Consider the following 19,350-nt stretch of genomic DNA (forward strand, 5'->3'; position numbering starts at 1 on the left):
GCTTTTGGTGTGGCATCTAAGAATGCAAATCCAAGGCCATGAAAATTTACCCCTGTTTTCTTCTAAGAGTTTTATAGTTTTAGCTCTTAGATTTAGCTCATTTATCCATTCTGAGTTAATTTTTATACATGGTGTGAGGTATGGGTCCAACTTCATTCTTTTTCATGTAAATATCCACTTGTTGAGAGACATTCTTTCCCCAGTGACTGGTTTTGGCACTCTTGTTGAAAATCAATTGGCCATAGAGTATGGGTTTATTTCTGGACTCTCAATTCTGTTCCATTCACCTACATGTCTATCCCCATGTTAGTACCACACTGTTTTTATTACTGTGGCTTTGCAGTAAGTTTTGAAATAAGGAAGTGTGTGTCCTCCGGCTTTGTTCATTTTCAATATTGTTTTGGAAATCATGATGTATCCTGACATATTTTTCTTCATGTTTCTTGTGCTTTGAATTCTTTGAGCTTCTTGGATTCCAGTATTTGACTAGTAACAGTTCCAGAAAGAAAAGAGAAAACTTAGGAAAGGAAATCACCAGTGAAATAAGTCAAGAAACTGTCCCAAACTAAAAGACATGATTTTGCATATCGAGAGGGTCCACCCAGGGCACAGCACAATGGATGGAGAAGGACTCAAACAGGGAACGTCATCGTGAAATGTTGGATCACTTAGGACAAGAAGACCCCAAAAAGAGGTTCCAGAGCAGGGTGGAGAAACCCAGCTCACATAGAATGTCTTGGGAAGGAGAAGGGCATCCAGTCTGATGATCTCTAGCACGTAGAGCCTGGGAGACAAGCGAGCAGAGCCTGGAAACATCTGAAAGGGAAGGGACGCAGGCCAGAATCCTTGATGCAAGCACACTCTCCCTTAACAGTGGAGGGGGTATACGGACATTTCCACCAAGGCAAGTGGCCTCTAGGAAAGCACTGGAAGATGCACTCCACCAAAATGAGGGAGTAAAGCGAGGGAATGGGCTCTACCAGGAGAGATCATGAAGGGCAGCCCCAGAATGACGGGAAAGGCAGATCCCAGGACAACACGGCTGGGCAGCCATAGATCGTTTAGGACAGGGGCTCCAGGAGCAATCTTTCTAGTGGGGGAAGGAAACAAAGATTAGCAGAGGTCTACGAACCTATCAACAGTTGGGGGTTACATTAAGACCTAGAAAACATCACAAACGAAAAAGAGACAATTTGAAGGCTCTATAAGAAATGTAATTACAGTACGTAACACGACTAAGCTAGGAATAATAGTTGCTTAATTGTAGTCATGTGAACACTGAATATTGATCTACACCAAAATGATTATAAACTATATCGGGAGGAACAGAGAACAGAAATATGTTCGTACTAGTGGGAAGGGGCATGCAGGGGAGATGCACCTTCATCCTCTACAGACATTGCCAGATAATATCTGTACTTGGAAAAAAGTAGCATAAGCAAGTTCTTTGAAATATGGGCACAAACACCGTGAGAAGCAGCCAGGGAATTGAGAGTGGCTGCCCCTGGAGTGAGCAGCGGCGGCAGGGGCCTGCTCTTTTTCATTAGAAGCCATCTAGAACTATCGGACATCTATCTGTGTATAACTCTGATGAAGAATGATCTTTTTACACAAAGTTGGTAAAACCTAGTTTCTGGAGAAAGGGGAAAATGTCCTGGGAAAATTTTTGAAACTCAATAGTCCCCATGTTAGGCTTTTGGGAGCCAACAACCAGATGGATGAAACAGAATCCTCTCTGGTGGCCAGTATCCTCATTTCGTAATTGCAAGACTCCTGGATGGGTCCACAGTCTACTTTTCAGTGTCAATGCTAATATTTAACAATGTTTAACATGACAGTTTCATGACCTGGCCCCTGGGTACCAATGAGTAGACAGTATGACAACGGTGGCCAGTGTGGGGCTCAGAGCCACCCCCTCTCCATCCACCCGGCCTGGCCCCGACCTCAGGGTCTGCACTGTGAGGCTGGTGGGATCAAACCTCCCTGGTAGCCCCTCAGCCTTGCTGCAGAACACTCTGAAAACAGGAGCCCTGAGGGGTCCCTACTTCTACACGTGAATTACAGCCCCTCTGAAGGCGAGGGACCCCTGTGAACATGGCCTGTGACCTGTCTGGAGAATTGCCCTTGGGACAGCCATGTCATATTCCTTTATGAGCCTTCTGGCTGGGCTGGGTCGGGCCGTGGGGCTCAGAAGCTGCCTCCAACGTGTCCCTGGCCATCTCCTTCAGAGGCTGCTACACGGAGCAGCAGGCCTTCCAGGACGAGCCTCCTGTTGACACGGCTTCCTCCTCTCTGCATCTTCCCGACATCTACAGCACTCCTGGTACAGCTGCCTGTGCCTTCTGGGCACGGCCAGCTCCTTGGTCGTCAGCTATTGGTCTCTAAGAGTGAGGCTCCTACCAGACCTGCGCCCGGGCACGTGGGGGGCCTCGCTCCACTGAGCCATGGCAGGGAGTCCCTCACAGCCCCGTCTCCCGGGTCCCTCGTGAAAGAGCAGGCTTTACCCCAGAGATAACACTCCAAGTGGAGGCTTTCCATAGCAGGGTCCAAGGAGGGGTCAGGGCTGCGCATAGCCAACGAAGATATGCTGTGTCCTCCTGGGGGATGACTTATTGGATGACTTGACTGAGGATGGGGAAACATTTTAAAAACATATTTTTCTTCTTGTTTTTTGTGAGGAAGATCAGCCCTGAGCTAACATCCATGCTAATCCTCCTCTTTTTGCTGAGAAAGACCAGCTCTGAGCTAACATCTATTGCCAATCCTCCTCCTTTTTTTCCCCAAAGCCCCAGTAGATAGTTGTACGTCATAGTTGCACATCCTTCTAGTTGCTGTATGTGGGACGCGGCCTCAGCATGGCCGGAGAAGCGGTGCGTGGGTGCGCGCCCGGGATCTGAACCCGGGCCGCCAGTAGTGGAGCGCGCGCACTTAACCGCTAAGCCACGGGGCCGGCCCATACAATATTTTTCAATAGAACTATGATAGGTAGAATAATGGCTCCCCAAAGATATCAAGTCCTACTCCCTGGAAGCTGTGAATGTGCCCTTATTTGGAAAAGGTCTTTGCAGGTGTGAGTAAGTTAAGGCTCTCGAGGTGGGGAGATCATCTGGATTATCAGATGGACTTAAATGCCCTCACATATGTAGTAAAAAGGGTCCTTATAAGGGAGGGGCAAAGGGGGATTCGAGACACAAGGACAGGATGGGGAGGATGGGACCAGGGAGGCAGAGACTGGAGCGATGCGGCCACAAGCCAAGAACACCTGGAGGCACCAGAAGCTGGAAGAGGCAGGAAGGATGCTCTCCCAGAGCCTTCAGCGGGAGCACGGCCCTGCTGACACTTTGATTTCAGATTTCTGGCCTCCAGAACTCCCAGGGAACACAGTTCTGTTGCTTAAGCCTCCCAGTTTGTGGTACATTGTCCTTGAGACAAGGTACCACAGGAACCTGTACGCAGGGAATGAGTACAGGTTCATATACATGGAGTCATCAGTATTACACGCTTGTGCTTGACTTCTTCACTCAGCCTAACACATTGCTGCTTGTAAGGGGGAGTTCAGAGATATGAAAAGGTGTCGAGAACGATAACCACCCCATTGAGGAAATAAAACCTTACAAAGGTAGCTGGAGCCCCGTGACTTTCATCCTGAAAAGCCGCTCGTCTGGATCTGGTGCCAACACTCCTGCACCTATATTATGACTTGATAGACGCGTCCCTAAATGACACATGCCATTGTTTAGCTGGTGCTATCATCCGCATCACTTACAGCCGTCTTTTCCTGCTTTGAGACTTCCTATGTGGGTAGATGTTGCATCAGCCAGCCCCTGCCATGAATATTTTTGAACACAGTGGCTGACACTACAGATCATGACTCTGAGCCAGCCACCATCCTAGGCATTTCACGTACATTCGCTGTTTGAAGTTCACCATCGCCCCGGGAGGTAGGTACTGTTACGACGCAACCCTCTGGACTTGTATGAGAGAAAGAAACTCATCTCCCTATGGTGCCGCTGTTATCTTGGGTCTCTGTGACTTACGGCTGAGCCCATCGTAACGGGAACGGCTTAGACACATAAGGAGAGAGGAGTCGCCGGAAGTGGGCATGTCCAGTGTTCCCCGAGATGGCCATGTGGCTCGCTCTCATGTTGGTTTGCTGGGGCTGCTGTAACAAAGGACCCCAAACTGGGGGCTTAGACAACAGGATGGTGTTCTCTCTCAGTCTGGAGGGAAGAGTCCGAGGTCAAGGTGTGGGCAGGGCTGGTTCCTTCCAAGGGCTGTGAGGGAGACTCTGTTCCATTCTCTCCCCTACTTTCTGCTGGCAATCTTGGCGTTCCTTGGCTTCTAGAAGCACCGTCCCGATCTCTGCCTGCATCTTCACACGGCCTTCTCCCTGTGTCCAAATTACCCTCTTGATAAGGACCCCACTCATTAGGTTAGGGCCCACCGAACGACCTCATCTTAACTAAGTACACTTCTAACAAACCTATTTCCAAATAAGGTCACATTCTGAGGTACAAGGTTGATTCCAACATATGAATTTTGAGGGGACACAATTCAACCTACATTCCAGGAAGCAGGGAGGAGGAAGGGATAAAGAAGAGTGTACCTCCTCCCTCTGTCGACACGTCTGAAGTCACACACATTTGGAACGCATTGGATGATCTGCCTGCCAACACACATGGTACCTTTGGGCGAATGTGAAAAAGGTGACCCCTCTGAAGACCAGGACTGGCAGGCAAGGTGGGCGGGCATTGTGTTTGCAGGCTGATTGGAAATTTGCAACTGCAAAACTCAGAGTTTTTTAAGTTCTCTAAATTGTTTTAAATTTAAGTTAGAATTTCTGTATTGTGTAATAAATACATATCAGCTGGGTTTTTTTTTCCTTTTTGTGAGGAAGATCAGCCCTGTGCTAACATCTGCCAATCCTCCTCTTTTTGCTGAGGAAGACTGGCCCTGGGCTAACATCTGTGCCCATCTTCCTCCACTTTATGTGGGACCCCGCCACAGCATGGCTTGACAAGTGGTGTGTCAGTGCGCGCCCGAGATCCGAACCCGGGCCGCCAGCAGTGGAGTGCACACACACAACCACTATGCCACGGGGCCAGCCCCTATCAGCTGTTTTTAACTTAGCTTAGTGGATAAAATTGAAAATTGCATTTTTTGAACATGTATTTACTTACCTAAAGCTTTACAACTTTAAGGAGAGGGAAAGATGGAGGAACCATGTGTGTGAACACCAATAAACCGTCCAAGGCATGTGGATGAGACTTGAGAGAAGGAACAGACGCTGAGGCTGAAATTAAACACAGTAGCAAGAGGGCAGAACAGCTGATGGGAAGGACCATCGGAGATCAGAAGAGGAAGACGCTATAGGTCCCCTCAAACCCACTACCTCCTCCTGCAAATGATCAGCAGGCATGGGCGTGCAGGTCCACCACTGCCCGGTGATAGCCTTTGTGTGCAGGAATGCGATGCCGTGCTGGACTCCACGCGGAGGCCCAGCCATGAGGACGGGCTGACTTGGAACCAGGCACATGGCTTCTCCTCGTGTCCCTGTTGGGATCTCGCCCAAGCTGCTGAGGCAGGAGGGCGACACTGTTGACCTACCGGCATCCACCCCTTCCTCCTCCCCATCAGCTCCGCCTCCCTGCCGCCTCCCCCACAGCGTGACATTTATGGTGGGGCGGGCGGTGACTCCCTGCCGCCTGGGGAAGGGCCTCGGTTGACTGAAGGCAGTCCTCACATGCATTTCCCAGCCAGGCACGTGACCCTGTGGACTCCGGGTAAAGCAGCAGCCCGCCTGGTGGGAGGCATGAATGAGCAGCCTGAAGCCCCGGTTGATACGGCGGCCACCCATGGCCTCATGGGAGCCCTCCTGGGGACGAAGCCAGCACTCTGGGGTCAGTGGGCAGTGGTGGTGTTCACATTTGTGCTCAATGTTTAAAAGGAAAAAAAAGATTTGCTGGGCAAATGTCTAGCAAGAACAGCAGTGTAAGAACACACATGACCTAGTTCAGACAACCGACCGCTTCAGACTCAGCCATGCCTTAACCCCAAGGACACAGACCCTGCTAATTACAAACAGTCCCTGACTTAAATCAGGCCCCAATGACCTCATTGTAGCGACACCTGGTTTGCGACTGATTTGCGTCTTAAGCACTTTAGTAACAGAACTAGTCTGTTACTGTATTTTATGATTCAGTTCTCATTAACTCCATCTGGCTTCTGTGATTTAGTCCAAAATAGTGAGGCTCTTCCTTCCCGGTGCCGGGCAGGCCTGTGCGTGGGAATCTAACCGTCTGCCTCCTCCATCAGATTAGGAGCATCTCAGGTAAGGAGGGCTGCGTCTTTTTGCATGCTCAGCCCAGCACCCGGCCCGTGGTGGGCTCTCAATAAACAGGGGTGGAATTATAAATACATTAAGTCAGGAATTTTATGAATTGGAACGCAGAGTGGCCTTGCTGCACGTCCTTGCTGCCTATTCACGCTGAAGACAGCACCGCACAGTCAAACGTAAGCTTCGCACACCAGATGAAGCAGGTGTCTGTCTGGTGCCGTGAGGTCCTCGGCAAGACAGGCCTGTGTGCGGCCCACTCCTTTCCAAGTGTCCTTTAAATGGCTCTTCTTGCGCTCAACATCAAAGTCGGGGGATGGTTAGGGCCAGCCCCGTGGCTTAGCGGGTAAGTGCTTGAGCTCCGCTGCTGGCGGCCCGGGTTCGGATCCTGGGCGCGCACCGATGCATCGCTTCTCCGGCCACGCTGAGGCCGCATCCCACAGACAGCAACTAGCAGGATGTGCAACTATGACACACAACTATCTACTGGGACTTTGGGGGGAAAAAAAGGAGGAGGATTGGCAATAGATGTTAGCTCAGAGCTGGTCTCCCTCAGCAAAAAGAGGAGGATTAGCATGGATGTCAGCTCAGGGCTGATCTTCCTCACAAAAAAAAAAAAAAAAAAGTTGGGGGATGGTTAGCAACTGGACCAAGAATCCGCATCAAGATCAACTGGGCTCGCTGGGTGTCTTCTCACGGGTTCATAGGTGGGCTTCAGAGAGGCCAGTACGTGACTGAAATGGTCCACCAAGTGCCCGACACAGTGGAGGAAAACAGGTCCACATGAAGGCACGCCATCACATCGCAGAGCATGGGGACAGAGAGACCTACCCCATCTACCATGGCTGCTTAACAAATTACCCCCAGCAGGGCAGAAGGCAATGACATCTATTTGCTCACACATGTGCAGCATGAACAGCTCGTCTCTGCTCCACTCCATGTCCCTGGGGCAGCTCGAAGCATCTGCAAGCTCGTTCCCTCTCGCAGGTCTGGCAGTTAATGCTGGCTGTGGCTGGAACCCCACACACAGCCTCTGTGTGTGGCCTGGGCTTCCTTACAACATGGTGGCTGGGACTCAAGGGCAGTGTCCCGAGAGAGAAAGGGCCAGGTGGAAGGTGTTCCCCTTTGGTCTGAACCTCTGTCACCCAGTATCACAGCCACCACATCCTCTTCTGACATCAAACCCTCACCCAGTTTCAAGAGAAGGGGGCTCACTTGATGGACCAAGTCCTAAAAGGGCATATGGGGCTGCAGATACTGCTGTGGCCACTGTGGAAAAACATGACTTGCACAAGACCCCGACCCTTGCAGAGAATAAACATTGCCGTACAAAGAATCAGGATCAAAACGGCTTCAGAGCACTCAACAGTAAGGTGGGAGGCAATGCAACAACCCCTTCAATTCTGAATAAAAATGAGCTCCAGCCCAATTCTTCCCCTTCTTGATTCCCGTTTTGGTTTAACTCTTGGACCTGCGGTGCAGAGAGCTCCTGATGCTCTCCACCCCGGTGTGCACAAGCCCCCACCTCACCGCAGCTTGCCTCGTCCTCAGGACCCTCTCCCAGTGCCCCGGTCCCTCTCTTTTTTCTGTGTATTGGTCCTTGTTCTTGACAAAGCGTTCTGTGCATTTCTCATTTGCCGATATGGGATGGTGTTATAGATCTGGTTCTGCTTTTTTCTCCACCCACACCTATCTTAAAATCTTGTTTTTAGTAATCATTTTGTGGATCTGCTTCCATTTCCAACGTAGAAGGCCACGAGAACACAACTCGCACCCTAACAACAAGGAAGAGTGGATAATCTACAAAATCTTAACTCTTCTGGAGCTCGGAGAGCTGTGGTTGCAAGGCCTCCAGGTGACTGAATTCCCAAGAGGGACAAGCCCCTCCAGGGTGGGAGGGGACGCACCCCGGGCCTGGCCACAGGGGAGTCAACATTCACTCACGTGGGTGCTGGTGAGAAGGATGGGGTGGGGGCAGGGGATTACAGCGACCCTCCTTGGGGTGCACAGGCACAACAGCCCACCCACCGTCCCGACCCTTCCCTCACATGAAGCAAAAGCCTTAGTCCACCAAGGGAGGGACCTGCCCCTGGTAAAGACCACTACTTCCAGAGGAGGGACAGAAAAGCTCTCAGACCCAGGATCCTGCCCAGGCACTCTCCCCACCAAGACCTGACCCAGATACGAGGCAGAGTCTGGCGGCAGAGGCGGGACTGGGCAGGATTGCTGGAAAGGCTGACCTCTGAGCCCCAGGACACAGAACCTGCCTATGGCTGAGGCTAAACCAGGAGAATAGGCTGCCCCCACCTTGCACCTCACCACATCTTCTGCCGGGGGAGGGGCAAGAGCAGAGAGACCCCCCATGGTAGCTCAGTTATGCAGGGCCTGCTGAAAGCTGGAGGTGAGGTGGGAACACAGAGGAAAACCCTCTGGCTGGAGGAATCTGAAGCTAACAAAAGCAACAACAAACCTAAACCCAGCACATGGGTCCAAGAGATGGACTCAAGCCCACACTGATGGCCTGTCAGAAAGGGTGGCCCGTTTCTGGGCGTGAGTACTATCTACCTTGGTGCCTACTGTTCTACAAAAACATACCCAGCATTCAGCCACAAATTACGAGACACGCAGGAAAGAAACAAACAACCCACTGTCCAGAGACAAAGCAGTCACCAGAACCAGACCCAAGAAGACCCATTTGCCATCTGTCATCTAGTTCCAGTGTCCAGCTGCTGCAGGGCCACCTAGAGCAATGCAGCCACCACAAAGGCTTCTCCATCCCCCTCGGCATGGACACCCAGGTGCTCTGTAACTCCCTGCCACCACCAACAAAGCTGCCAGGAACATCTCAGTGGAGGTCCTCACCTGAACCTGTAAGAGAATTCTCTGGCAGAGATGGCAGGACCCAGTATAGAGCATACTTAATTTCCTTAAAGACTGGCAGAGGGACTGCACAGGCTGTCCCAGTATAAGGGAGAGTATACTGTCCTACCAGCAGTATAAGGTCCCCCTTTCTACAAATACTCGATGCTACCTTTCTAACTCTTGCCTGATAGACAGAGTGGCATCTCACTGTGGTTTTAATTTATCTCTCTCTGAGGATGCTGAGGCCCAGCACTTCTTCACAGGCTCACTGGCCATGTGGGTTTTCCTTTCAGAGAACTGCCTCTTAATATCCTCTGTCATTTTTCTCTTGGTTTCCAGGAATTTCTCTTAATCCTAAATATGAACTCCTTGTCAGCTTTAGATGTTAAAAAAGAGAGAGGAAAATTCTCTCAGATTGTCGACTGTTAACAGTCCACGGTGTCCTTCACTGAACAGAAATCCTCCCTTTGGATTTGGCCAAATCCACCAGTGTTTTGTCCTATGATTTATGCATTTGGGGCCTTAACAGGTCTTCCTCACCCCAAGGTAACAAAGATAACTTCCCGCCTTGTCTTCTACCGGCTTTGACTCCTGACATCTTGCTCTGCCCGAACCTGCTTCTCTGACACTGCTCTTATCAAACCCCAGTCACCCCCTGGTTGGGGGGGGGGCAGCCTGATGACTCCACACACCCCTTCTCCTTCAAACACCCTTTCTTGGTTTCCCTGGCTCGATTCTATTGTGGATTTCCTCCAGCTCCACTAGCTCTTCTAACTCTGGTTTGAAAACTCAGGTCTATGCTAACACATGGAGAACAGAAACCATTGAGGGCTTCCCAACTATTTCTGAGATCCATTGCGGTCTTAAGATATTAGAAAAAAAATTGAGTTAACATAAAGCAAAATATTTTGAAAAATACCTGATTTTTTTCTACCAGCTGTTTTCTAAAAATGTGCAAGCAACTAAAGCCATCGACATCAAGATGTTCTTTTTCAAACATGCTGGGATAAAAGAACTCCCGATTTATGTTAAAGTCGTTAGCGGCTTTTATGGGCTGAAGCCCTCTCCTCTGCAGAGGCGGACCTGGGGTCCGTGTGACGAGGGGGCGCGCTTACTGAGAGCCGGCCTCAGGTCCCCAGGACTGCCTCCTGGACCAGCCTTCACTCCATTAAGCCGCGTGTGCTTAGATGCTATCCCCCCCCCGTAGTTCCGCAAATTTCAGTTTAAAAATGGAATGGAGCTCTCAGGTCTTAGCGAAGATGAGAGGATCTAATTGTAAAAGGGCAAAAATAATTTGTGCTAAGAATTTCTTCTTAGAGTGTATATAGCAGCATGTAGGCTAAACATAATACCTATGATTTAGGACAGCTGCATAATATCACAAAACGCAAAACACTCAACAGTTAATCCAAATAAACTTCTTATTTTCAGTATTTGCTAGATCATTACCTATTTACTCGTCTTTCTCTCTAGATAGAATGTTATTAGTCATAAATATTATTTTTGAACTAGAATAAACCTTATAAACCAACTCATTCCTTCTACAAAGGAAGCACTTCAAGCCTAGAGGGGTAAAGGGCGGGGCCAAGGTCTCACCAGGCTAAATTTCAAGTCCACCCTCTGACCTCTGACCTCAAGGAGTTGGGGAGACAACACAGTGACTCCATTTTCTGTCAAATCAATCAGAACATTTCCTGAAACAACACACGTCACACCTGGCACTCCTCATCTCCAAAAAGATTCACAATTTTAGATGCACTTTTTAAAAACAGTTAAGTCTCTGACTCACTTTGGCCTCTAAGCATGAGCAGTTTTGGGAGTTAAAACACACTGGACTACAAAGAAAAAAACTCTGACACTGTCTCAGTGTAGCTCCTCACCGTCCAGAAGCAGCCGTGGCAGAGATTTCACCATATGAACTACGAAAGGTAACACCTTACTGACGAATCATTTTCTTCTCGTTACTATCAAAATTATTAGACTTATGATAAACTAAAATAAAAAACAAACAAAATCTTTCCAATTCTTTCCTGGAAAACCAATGACTAACTGAAGTAATTTAAGAGAAGATTCTTGAAAACGTAAATGAATCTGAATGTTCCAGTGCGGTGCAATCCTAATTTTTAAAATGTGCTGGGGTCACCACGAACCCAAGTGTCACCAGGAAAACATGTTGACAACCTGCATGTTTTACTTAGGATGGAAAAGCAGCTTGCAGTGACATGAGCTTTGGAAAATAAAACGTCCATAAAGCATGTTTCTGTTTTTAATTTTTTTGCTTTGATAAATCAATTGCTTCACAAAAATCCCTTTGAAAGACAACAATCCAAGAAAACATATTGTTACAGTATTCACATTTTAAAGATTGTCAGTTCATAGACCAAACATAACTAAAACAAGGAAGATTGCTGTGTTATTTCTGTCACTACCTGCCAGAGACGGGCCCTTCACATCTCCGGGTAGGTCTGAGTTTGTCTAAAAGAGAAAAGTGCTCCCACACTCTCGCACACAGGTAAGAGTCGGGTCATCCGACAGGTGATGCAGAAATGACTCCTGGGACCCTCCAGTGCAGTGTTTCAGCAACACTGCTCTGTGATCTGTGAGCTAGCCGGTGCCACAGCTCACTTTACTGTGCATCCTGGGCAAACGCTTAAACTTATTTTACTCTCTGGAAACCAAACCTGAAAGCTGAGGTCATCTGTCAGCTGGTGCTCGCCTGGGGTACGGCAAAGCCCGTCCAGCTCTCTGCTCGACAGCTGAGCAGCGGGGATAACAACAACATGCTCAGTTTGGGTCTCGAAACACATTCAAGAGCATCCTTCATAAGGAAAGGATTTAACAAGAGCAAAGTCAGGATCGAATCTGCTCATTTAAAATGAAAACTCAGTGGGGTCGTACTTTCACAGATTCTCTCGAATGTCCGAGGGCTGGAAAACAGGGGTTTATAAAGCGCAAACTGACCATAAATATGCTGGAGCTTGCCGTGTCAAGGTTGTTTAAAAGCACCTTGGTCATGGGAAGAGGTGAAAGGAACCTCAGGCTATGTCCACAGTGCCCTCTCTCTGAATGACCTTTATCCTGTTCCTCCGAATGTAGTGAGCACGAATTCAGGGCTCAAGAAGACTGACTTCAGCTGGAGAGAGTGCCGTTGCGTCACTGGGCACGGAAGGTGGCATCTCAGGCCAGCGCAGATGGTGAACCTGACACAACCCCGGCCTCCACACCGACATGTTTGTGCAGCCCTCAACCACCAACCTCCCCTCCAGTGACGGGGATTTCGGGTGGGGACGCAACACCGACCCAGGCACGAGTCCACAGTGAACACTCACTAACCTGAAGGGAAGGGCAGGCGGCTGAGAGGGGCCGAGGGACGGGAGGGAGGGAAGAAGGAAGAGGGCTGGCTGGCTTCCACAGGGCCTTGTTTTAAGAAGTCCAACAATGTTAGAATTTAGGTAAAGTTAAAATGTTCATTTAAACTCGTGTAGACTTGACTTAAAATATTAAAAACTGTTTATAAATAAGGAATGCAACAGCTGCTTAAAAATGTTATTCTCTCCCCAGAAAGAATTGACAAAGTTTTTCTTTTAAAGCTCCTGAAATGTTTTAAAAGAAATTTCTATGTATTTCTTGCTGCTTTCTAAGTTATCTAGGAAGTACTCTCCTATGATTTACTTAAATTAATAAATTTTAGAGAAAAGGTCAGTTCCAGAAAAAAATCTGCACTAGCTCGAAATATCCCTCCATGTAACCTTGGTCCACAATGAATCACTATTGCTGAATCTCAAGAGCTGACGACCTGCCCAACCGTGAAGCCACCCTTCAGAAACACCTGAACTTCGGGCCTCCCATTGAAGATTGTGTGAAGACTTTCTCTGTGAAGCCAGGGGGCCTGTGTTCTCTCTGAGAAAAAGCCCACTTGCAAGTAAACAAATAACAACGAATCAAACTGAAGTAAACAAAACCCAGTCTACTCTTCTAGTTCGTCCTGTCCCCAGGAAATGGAAGTCCTGAAATTATTCCAAATCTCCTGTGATCAAGTCAGAGGGGAAGGCTCTGGAAACTCCAAAGCAGCAACGTACAAGGAGAAAATGTCGACGCCAGGGCCAACAGCAAGCGTGCATGGGCCGACGGCAGGGTTCGCCACCACATCGTCACCACAGTCCAGTCCGTCTTTGTCACTTCATGGACGTCTGTTAATTATGTAACAAAGCTGAGTGTGTCATTTACCCGAGCTCTGAGCCAACTGGATGGAGGACATTTTATATTAGTTTATAATAAACATTCTAGGCATAACATATGGTTAACTAAAAGTTCTAGAATGATACGCAGCTAACATGGTATAGTAACCATCTAACTGTAGTCAAATTTAAATTAGACTGAAACGTGTATGTAAGAGCTTTTAACTGATCCCTGGCTACCATTTCACTCAACTCTCCTAAGTCCTATTTAGCAAATACCTTTAGATAGATGTTTAGATCAAGTGTAAAATGCAATCTGAGCATTTACGTATAAATTAAAATTTGAAGATATCACAATTTCATTAAATAGTTTTTTCTTTTATAGTAGTAAATGTAAATGACTACCCTGGCATAGCAGAGAATCATGGAATGCTAGCTAACTCTGGGCAGGCTCATTAAATTTGGTCACTCCAGAACACTCCAAATTGAAATGTAAGCATGTATTGTTTCTTCTCCAGAAATTTTATCCTCAATATAGTCATAATCCAATTCATAACGAATTTATAAAAATAGCTTTTTATCCAATAATTCCAGCAAGGTAAAAATAGGAGATTCTTTTTATATATAGCAAACGAAACAGGCTCACAGAATATGAGAGAACTGAAGCGTATCTGAATCGCGTACATTCACCATGAGGTCACACTCAGTTTATTGTCGTGTGTTGTCGTCCACCTCACACTGGCAGCTCTAAGGTGCAGACGCTTCTTTCAAAGCCATGGGCCACACAATAATCAGTCCACCGAGACCTGCTGTAACCACAGAACTAAATTAAAACTGCATAATTTTTTAGAAAATGGCAGCACTAGTCCTTAATCTAATCAGAGGCTCACGGGGGTGTTTGTCATTCATCACATTTTTAGCGTTAAACTTTTGAAGAACTCCCTTAAAAAACACACACACATACACACATGCGCGCACACACACATAACACACTTGAAAGAAGTCGCTGCACCGGCAAAGACGCTCTTGAAGCTGACTATGAAATACAAAAGTGCACTCTTCTATATCTACATATAAAACATTAGAAATAAAACTGTGTAAAATGTTTGCTGTGCAAACTATAAAAAGTCAGGCCGTCCGCCCCTGGTCCCGGCGCCCGGCCCTACTGCAGGGAGTCACTGTTCTCCAGGACCAGCCCGCTGATGTGGGTGGGCGCCAGCGAGGCCCCGCCGTCCCCCGTGCTGTCCACAGACTCGTCCTCACTCTGCTCCGCCATCATGACCTGCTGCACCGCCAGGGTGGCCCCGTCCGAGGACAGAGACTGGAGGCTGTCCACATTCATGCTCACAGGTGTGGTGATCGTCACAACAGCTCCTGTGGACGGCAGGTTGTCACTATTCAAATTAGCGCTCGCAGAGGAGAACATTTATTACTCAGCTGGGTGCTGTCTACTTATGTGACCTCGAGTTAAGACCCTTGTCTGTTTCTGGGATGCTCAACAGGGATGCAGGAAACTGCCTCTAGAATTGGCCTCGACCTTGCTTAGTAATAAGCCCTCGGGCTACAGCAGGTCTCCAGGGGTCAGGACTATAAAGAACCCAGATGCCCAGGGCAGACAGCAAGTGCCACGGGAGAACAAGAAACCAAAGGGCAAAGGAGAAAGGCCGACAGGACAAAGCCAAATGGGGAAACAGAAAACGGAGAATAAGTCAGGAAAGACCTGAAAGGAAAGTCTGAAACGGAAGAAGAAAGAAAACCTGTGATGTGCGATCCCTGCCCGTGTTCCAGCCCCCAGCAGAGGAGTGGACATGACCCAAGTGCCCAGGATTGGGCACGGAGGAGAGATGCTGAGCCGTGGAATGCTCTGCCACTGTGAAACACGACCCAGCAGATCGCATGTGCTCACCTGTAAAATCTCCAGGTGCACCAACAAGTGAAGAGAGCAAGAGGAGACAGTATGACATGGTATGTTAGTATTGGCAGAAAGTTTAAAGATCATTCATTCTTGTCTATGCAGAGTACCATTTCATACACACACTGGGAGCGCGTACAGGAAACTGGTAACAAGGATTGTCTCTGGACAAGAGCAGATACCAGATGGAGGAAAGATTCACTTTTCACTGGACAGTCTTGTTGGAACTGCTTCCCCAGTAGATAGGTATTGCCTTTCCAAACGGGGAGGGAGAAAGAGAGAGAGAAATAATACCTTCTTAACTAATTCTTAGATTAAAAGAGAAAACAGGGCCGGCCCGGTGGCGCAGGCGGTTAGGTGCGCGCGCTCCGCTTCAGTGGCCCGGGGTTCTCCAGTTCGGACCCCGGGCGCACACCGACAAACCACTTGTCAAGCCATGCTGTAGCAGTGTCCCATATAAAGTGGAGGAAGATGGGCATGGATGTTAGCCCAGGGCCGGTCTTCCTCAGCAAAAAGAGGAGGATTGGCAGATGTTAGCTCAGGGCCAATCTTGCTCACAAAAAAAAAAAAAGAGAGAGAGAGAGAAAACAAAAACTGAAAATATAAATTATTTAAATATGAATGGAAGACCACTGTATATCAAAACAAAATGATGAAGCCAAAGCTTAAAATGCATATACCACCACTCAAGAGAGGTTAAATGGAAACAAGATAAGCGTGATTTACAGCCCACCGTGAGGGCCCATCCCAATCCCGGGGCCAGCGAGGCTGTGGAATGCCTTGAGCACTGGGCAGACGACGGACCAGCATGGGCATGCAGGAAACGATGGAGGCTGGGGAAAGAACCACTGAAGAGATCAGAGAGCACCGTGCCCAGAGCTCACAGCACCAGACCGGAAACACCTCAAATGCGTGGGGCACAGGGGGGAGCACGGTTGTGGGGGATAATCAGCCCGGACTGAGCACTGTGGGCACCACTGAACAAGGACCAATCTCAGAAGGAAGGCACAAGAGGATCAGACCGTCTCGGGTAACCTAACTGCTGGAACAGAGCTCCAATACAAAAACACCCACCCCAACAAGGCAAAACCCACAATGTCCACATCCAGTGAAACATGACCAGGCGTGACAACAGGCAGGAGAACAACCCATAGTGAGGAGAAAAGGCAGTTGACGGAAACGGACCCAGAACTGCCCGGGGTTGGAATCAGTAGAGGAGGACATCAAAACACTTACTGCAACTGTTTTCTGTGTTAAAAACTCAAATAGACCCATGAAAGATAAGACAGACTCACGTGGAGCTTCTAGAGATGAAAACTACAATGTCTAATAGGAAAAGCATCCTGGATGGGATTAGTGGGAGATCAAACATCGCAGAAGGAAAGACTGGTGAACCTGAAGGACAGAAACAGACACTAGCCAAACGAAACAGAGAAGAAGAATCCAAAAAGAAAGGAAGACAGAGCATCAGTAACCGTGTGACTTTTAACGACCTAAGGTGAGCAACCAGAGTCCCTGAAGGGGCGGGTGGGCAGGGAATATATTTGAAGAAATAACAGCCCCCAAATCTCCTAACCTCATAACACTATGCTGCTGAGTGAAAAAAAGGAAGAAGGAAATAATAAGACCATTTATATACATTTAAAAACACACGCACACAAGACCATCCAAGAGTTGGAGAGCTCAAGCAAACAGAAAGATGCTCACACACACGTGAGAAGGGTGCTGATGAGGGCAGAGGGGACAGGGTCAAGGGGAACGAGCAAAGCCAGACAAGGGCCACAGGGACCACAAGGGGTGAAACGGCACGGAGGCCAGGTGGCGAGAACACGGCAACTCCACCCTGGGAGCCAAAGCCCGAGGGAGAAGAAAGACGTAAAGGAAACGGGACAGAACACGCTCTGGAGCTGCGTCTCCAGACGGAGGCGACATTTCACACCACACTGCGTGTGTCTTCTCCGTCCCCAGTGCTGCACCCTCAACACCTCTGCACCCCCTGACAAGCACTCAGGGGAGCTTCTGCAGACAGCGCCCTCCTCACGTGTCAATGCAAGAACAGACAACGGGATACACTTGCGTTCCCGTGCCCTAGAGCTCACAGGCAGCAATGGTCAGCGAGGCCCCTCACCCTCACGGCTCACCACCCTCTGCCCTCTGCCCCTGAGCCTGCGGCCCTGGCCCCATGGCCGCCGTCCGTACCTTCCGACATGGTGAGTTCATTCGGTGGTGGCTGTGCAGCTCCGGACGCGATGGAGTCAGGCCAGAACCTCTGAACCGGTCTGTTCTGAGCAGTTTTTTTCTTTGTTTTTGGAGTTTCTGAACAACTAGAATCCAACATCGGCTGGAGAATTCGTCTTCTGGCGTTGATGAACCTGGGCATTGGTGTGGACAAAGGAAAAGCTTACATCAAAATGGCCTTTTTAAAGACCTCCTGCGGGAGCGACAAGCCCTGCTAGTAATCAGGCTGCTTTATAAACCACACCAGAAACAATCAGATAACTCATATTCTCTGTTACAGTAAATGTTTACGAGTATGACAGGCATATTGTGTAAACAGCCAGAAAAACAGGGTATGCTTTTTTAAAATGATTCATTTGAATAAAGACCAACTGTTCCATGGCACCTTTCCTTCACTTGAACTCACTTATTCCGTGTTTGTGAATGAGACTTGTGATGACACTGATGACACCATCGGAGACGTGAGTTTGACATTATTCTCTCCAAGGAAGAGGGAGGTTAAAGCAGCACGGCTCTCTGCCCTGCACTCTCCTCAGGCCCGAGGCCTCACAGCCGTGTGTCTCTCTCAAAGTCCCGCTCGCCAGGCCACAGTGTGGACAGTCGCCCCGAGCGTGGACAGACGCCACACTCTCGCCCCGAGTGTGGACAGACGCCCCGAGCGTGGACAGACGCCACACTCTCGCCCCGAGTGTGGACAGTCGCCCCGAGCGTGGACAGACGCCACACTCTCGCCCCGAGTGTGGACAGTCGCCCCGAGCGTGGACAGACGCCACACTCTCGCCCCAAGTGTGGACAGTCGCCCCGAGCGTGGACAGAAGCCCCGAGCGTGGACAGACGCCACACTCTCGCCCCGAGTGTGGACAGTCGCCCCGAGCGTGGACAGACGCCACACTCTCGCCCCGAGTGTGGACAGTCGCCCCGAGCGTGGACAGACGCCACACTCTCGCCCCGAGTGTGGACAGACGCCCCGAGCGTGGACAGACGCCACACTCTCGCCCCGAGTGTGGACAGTCGCCCCAAGCGTGGACAGTCGCCCCGAGCGTGGACAGACGCCACACTCTCGCCCCGAGTGTGGACAGTCGCCCCAAGCGTGGACAGTCGCCCCGAGCGTGGACAGATGCCACATTCTCGCCCCGAGTGTGGACAGACGCCACACTCTCGCCCCGAGTGTGGACAGTCGCCCCGAGCGTGGACAGACGCCACACTCTCGCCCCGAGTGTGGACAGTCGCCCCGAGCGTGGACAGACGCCACACTCTCGCCCCGAGTGTGGACAGTCGCCCCGAGCGTGGACAGACGCCCCGAGCGTGGACAGATGCCACATTCTCGCCCCGAGTGTGGACAGACGCCCCAAGCGTGGACAGTCGCCCCGAGCGTGGACAGATGCCACATTCTCACCCCGAGTGTGGACAGATGCCCCAAGCATGGACAGAAGCCCCGAGTGTGGACAGACGCCCCAAGCGTGGACAGATGCCACATTCTCACCCCGAGTGTGGACAGACGCCCCGAGCGTGGACAGACGCCACATTCTCGCCCCGAGTGTGGACAGTCGCCCCGAGCGTGGACAGATGCCACATTCTCACCCCGAGTGTGGACAGACGCCCCAAGCATGGACAGAAGCCCCGAGTGTGGACAGACGCCCCAAGCGTGGACAGATGCCACATTCTCGCCCCGAGTGTGGACAGAAGCCCCGAGCGTGGACAGACGCCACATTCTCGCCCCGAGTGTGGACAGTCGCCCCGAGCGTGGACAGAAGCCCCGAGCGTGGACAGATGCCACATTCTCGCCCCGAGTGTGGACAGTCGCCCCGAGCGTGGACAGACGCCAC

At 49.8% G+C, this 19,350-nt stretch overlaps 1 protein-coding gene across 3 annotated transcripts in view; it reads right to left on the bottom strand.

Moving 5' to 3' along the window:
* Window positions 1-11,449: 11,449 nt before the first annotated feature.
* PKNOX1 (PBX/knotted 1 homeobox 1) overlaps window positions 11,450-19,350 on the bottom strand; it is a 57,089-nt gene continuing 49,188 nt past the window's right edge. For all 3 annotated transcript variants that reach the window (XM_087418038.1, XM_087418037.1, XM_087418036.1), the window contains 2 exons: window positions 17,486-17,658; window positions 11,450-14,748 (listed from right to left, as the gene is read on the bottom strand). In XM_087418038.1, the coding sequence (XP_087274164.1) occupies window positions 14,537-14,748; window positions 17,486-17,658 (385 nt within the window). In that variant the 3' untranslated portion in view covers window positions 11,450-14,536. The remainder of the gene's footprint in view (window positions 14,749-17,485; window positions 17,659-19,350) is intronic.

Source organism: Ceratotherium simum, chromosome 27 (assembly GCF_057802395.1).
Source record: "Ceratotherium simum simum isolate JZ-2026a chromosome 27, ASM5780239v1, whole genome shotgun sequence".
NCBI lineage: Eukaryota > Metazoa > Chordata > Mammalia > Perissodactyla > Rhinocerotidae > Ceratotherium > Ceratotherium simum.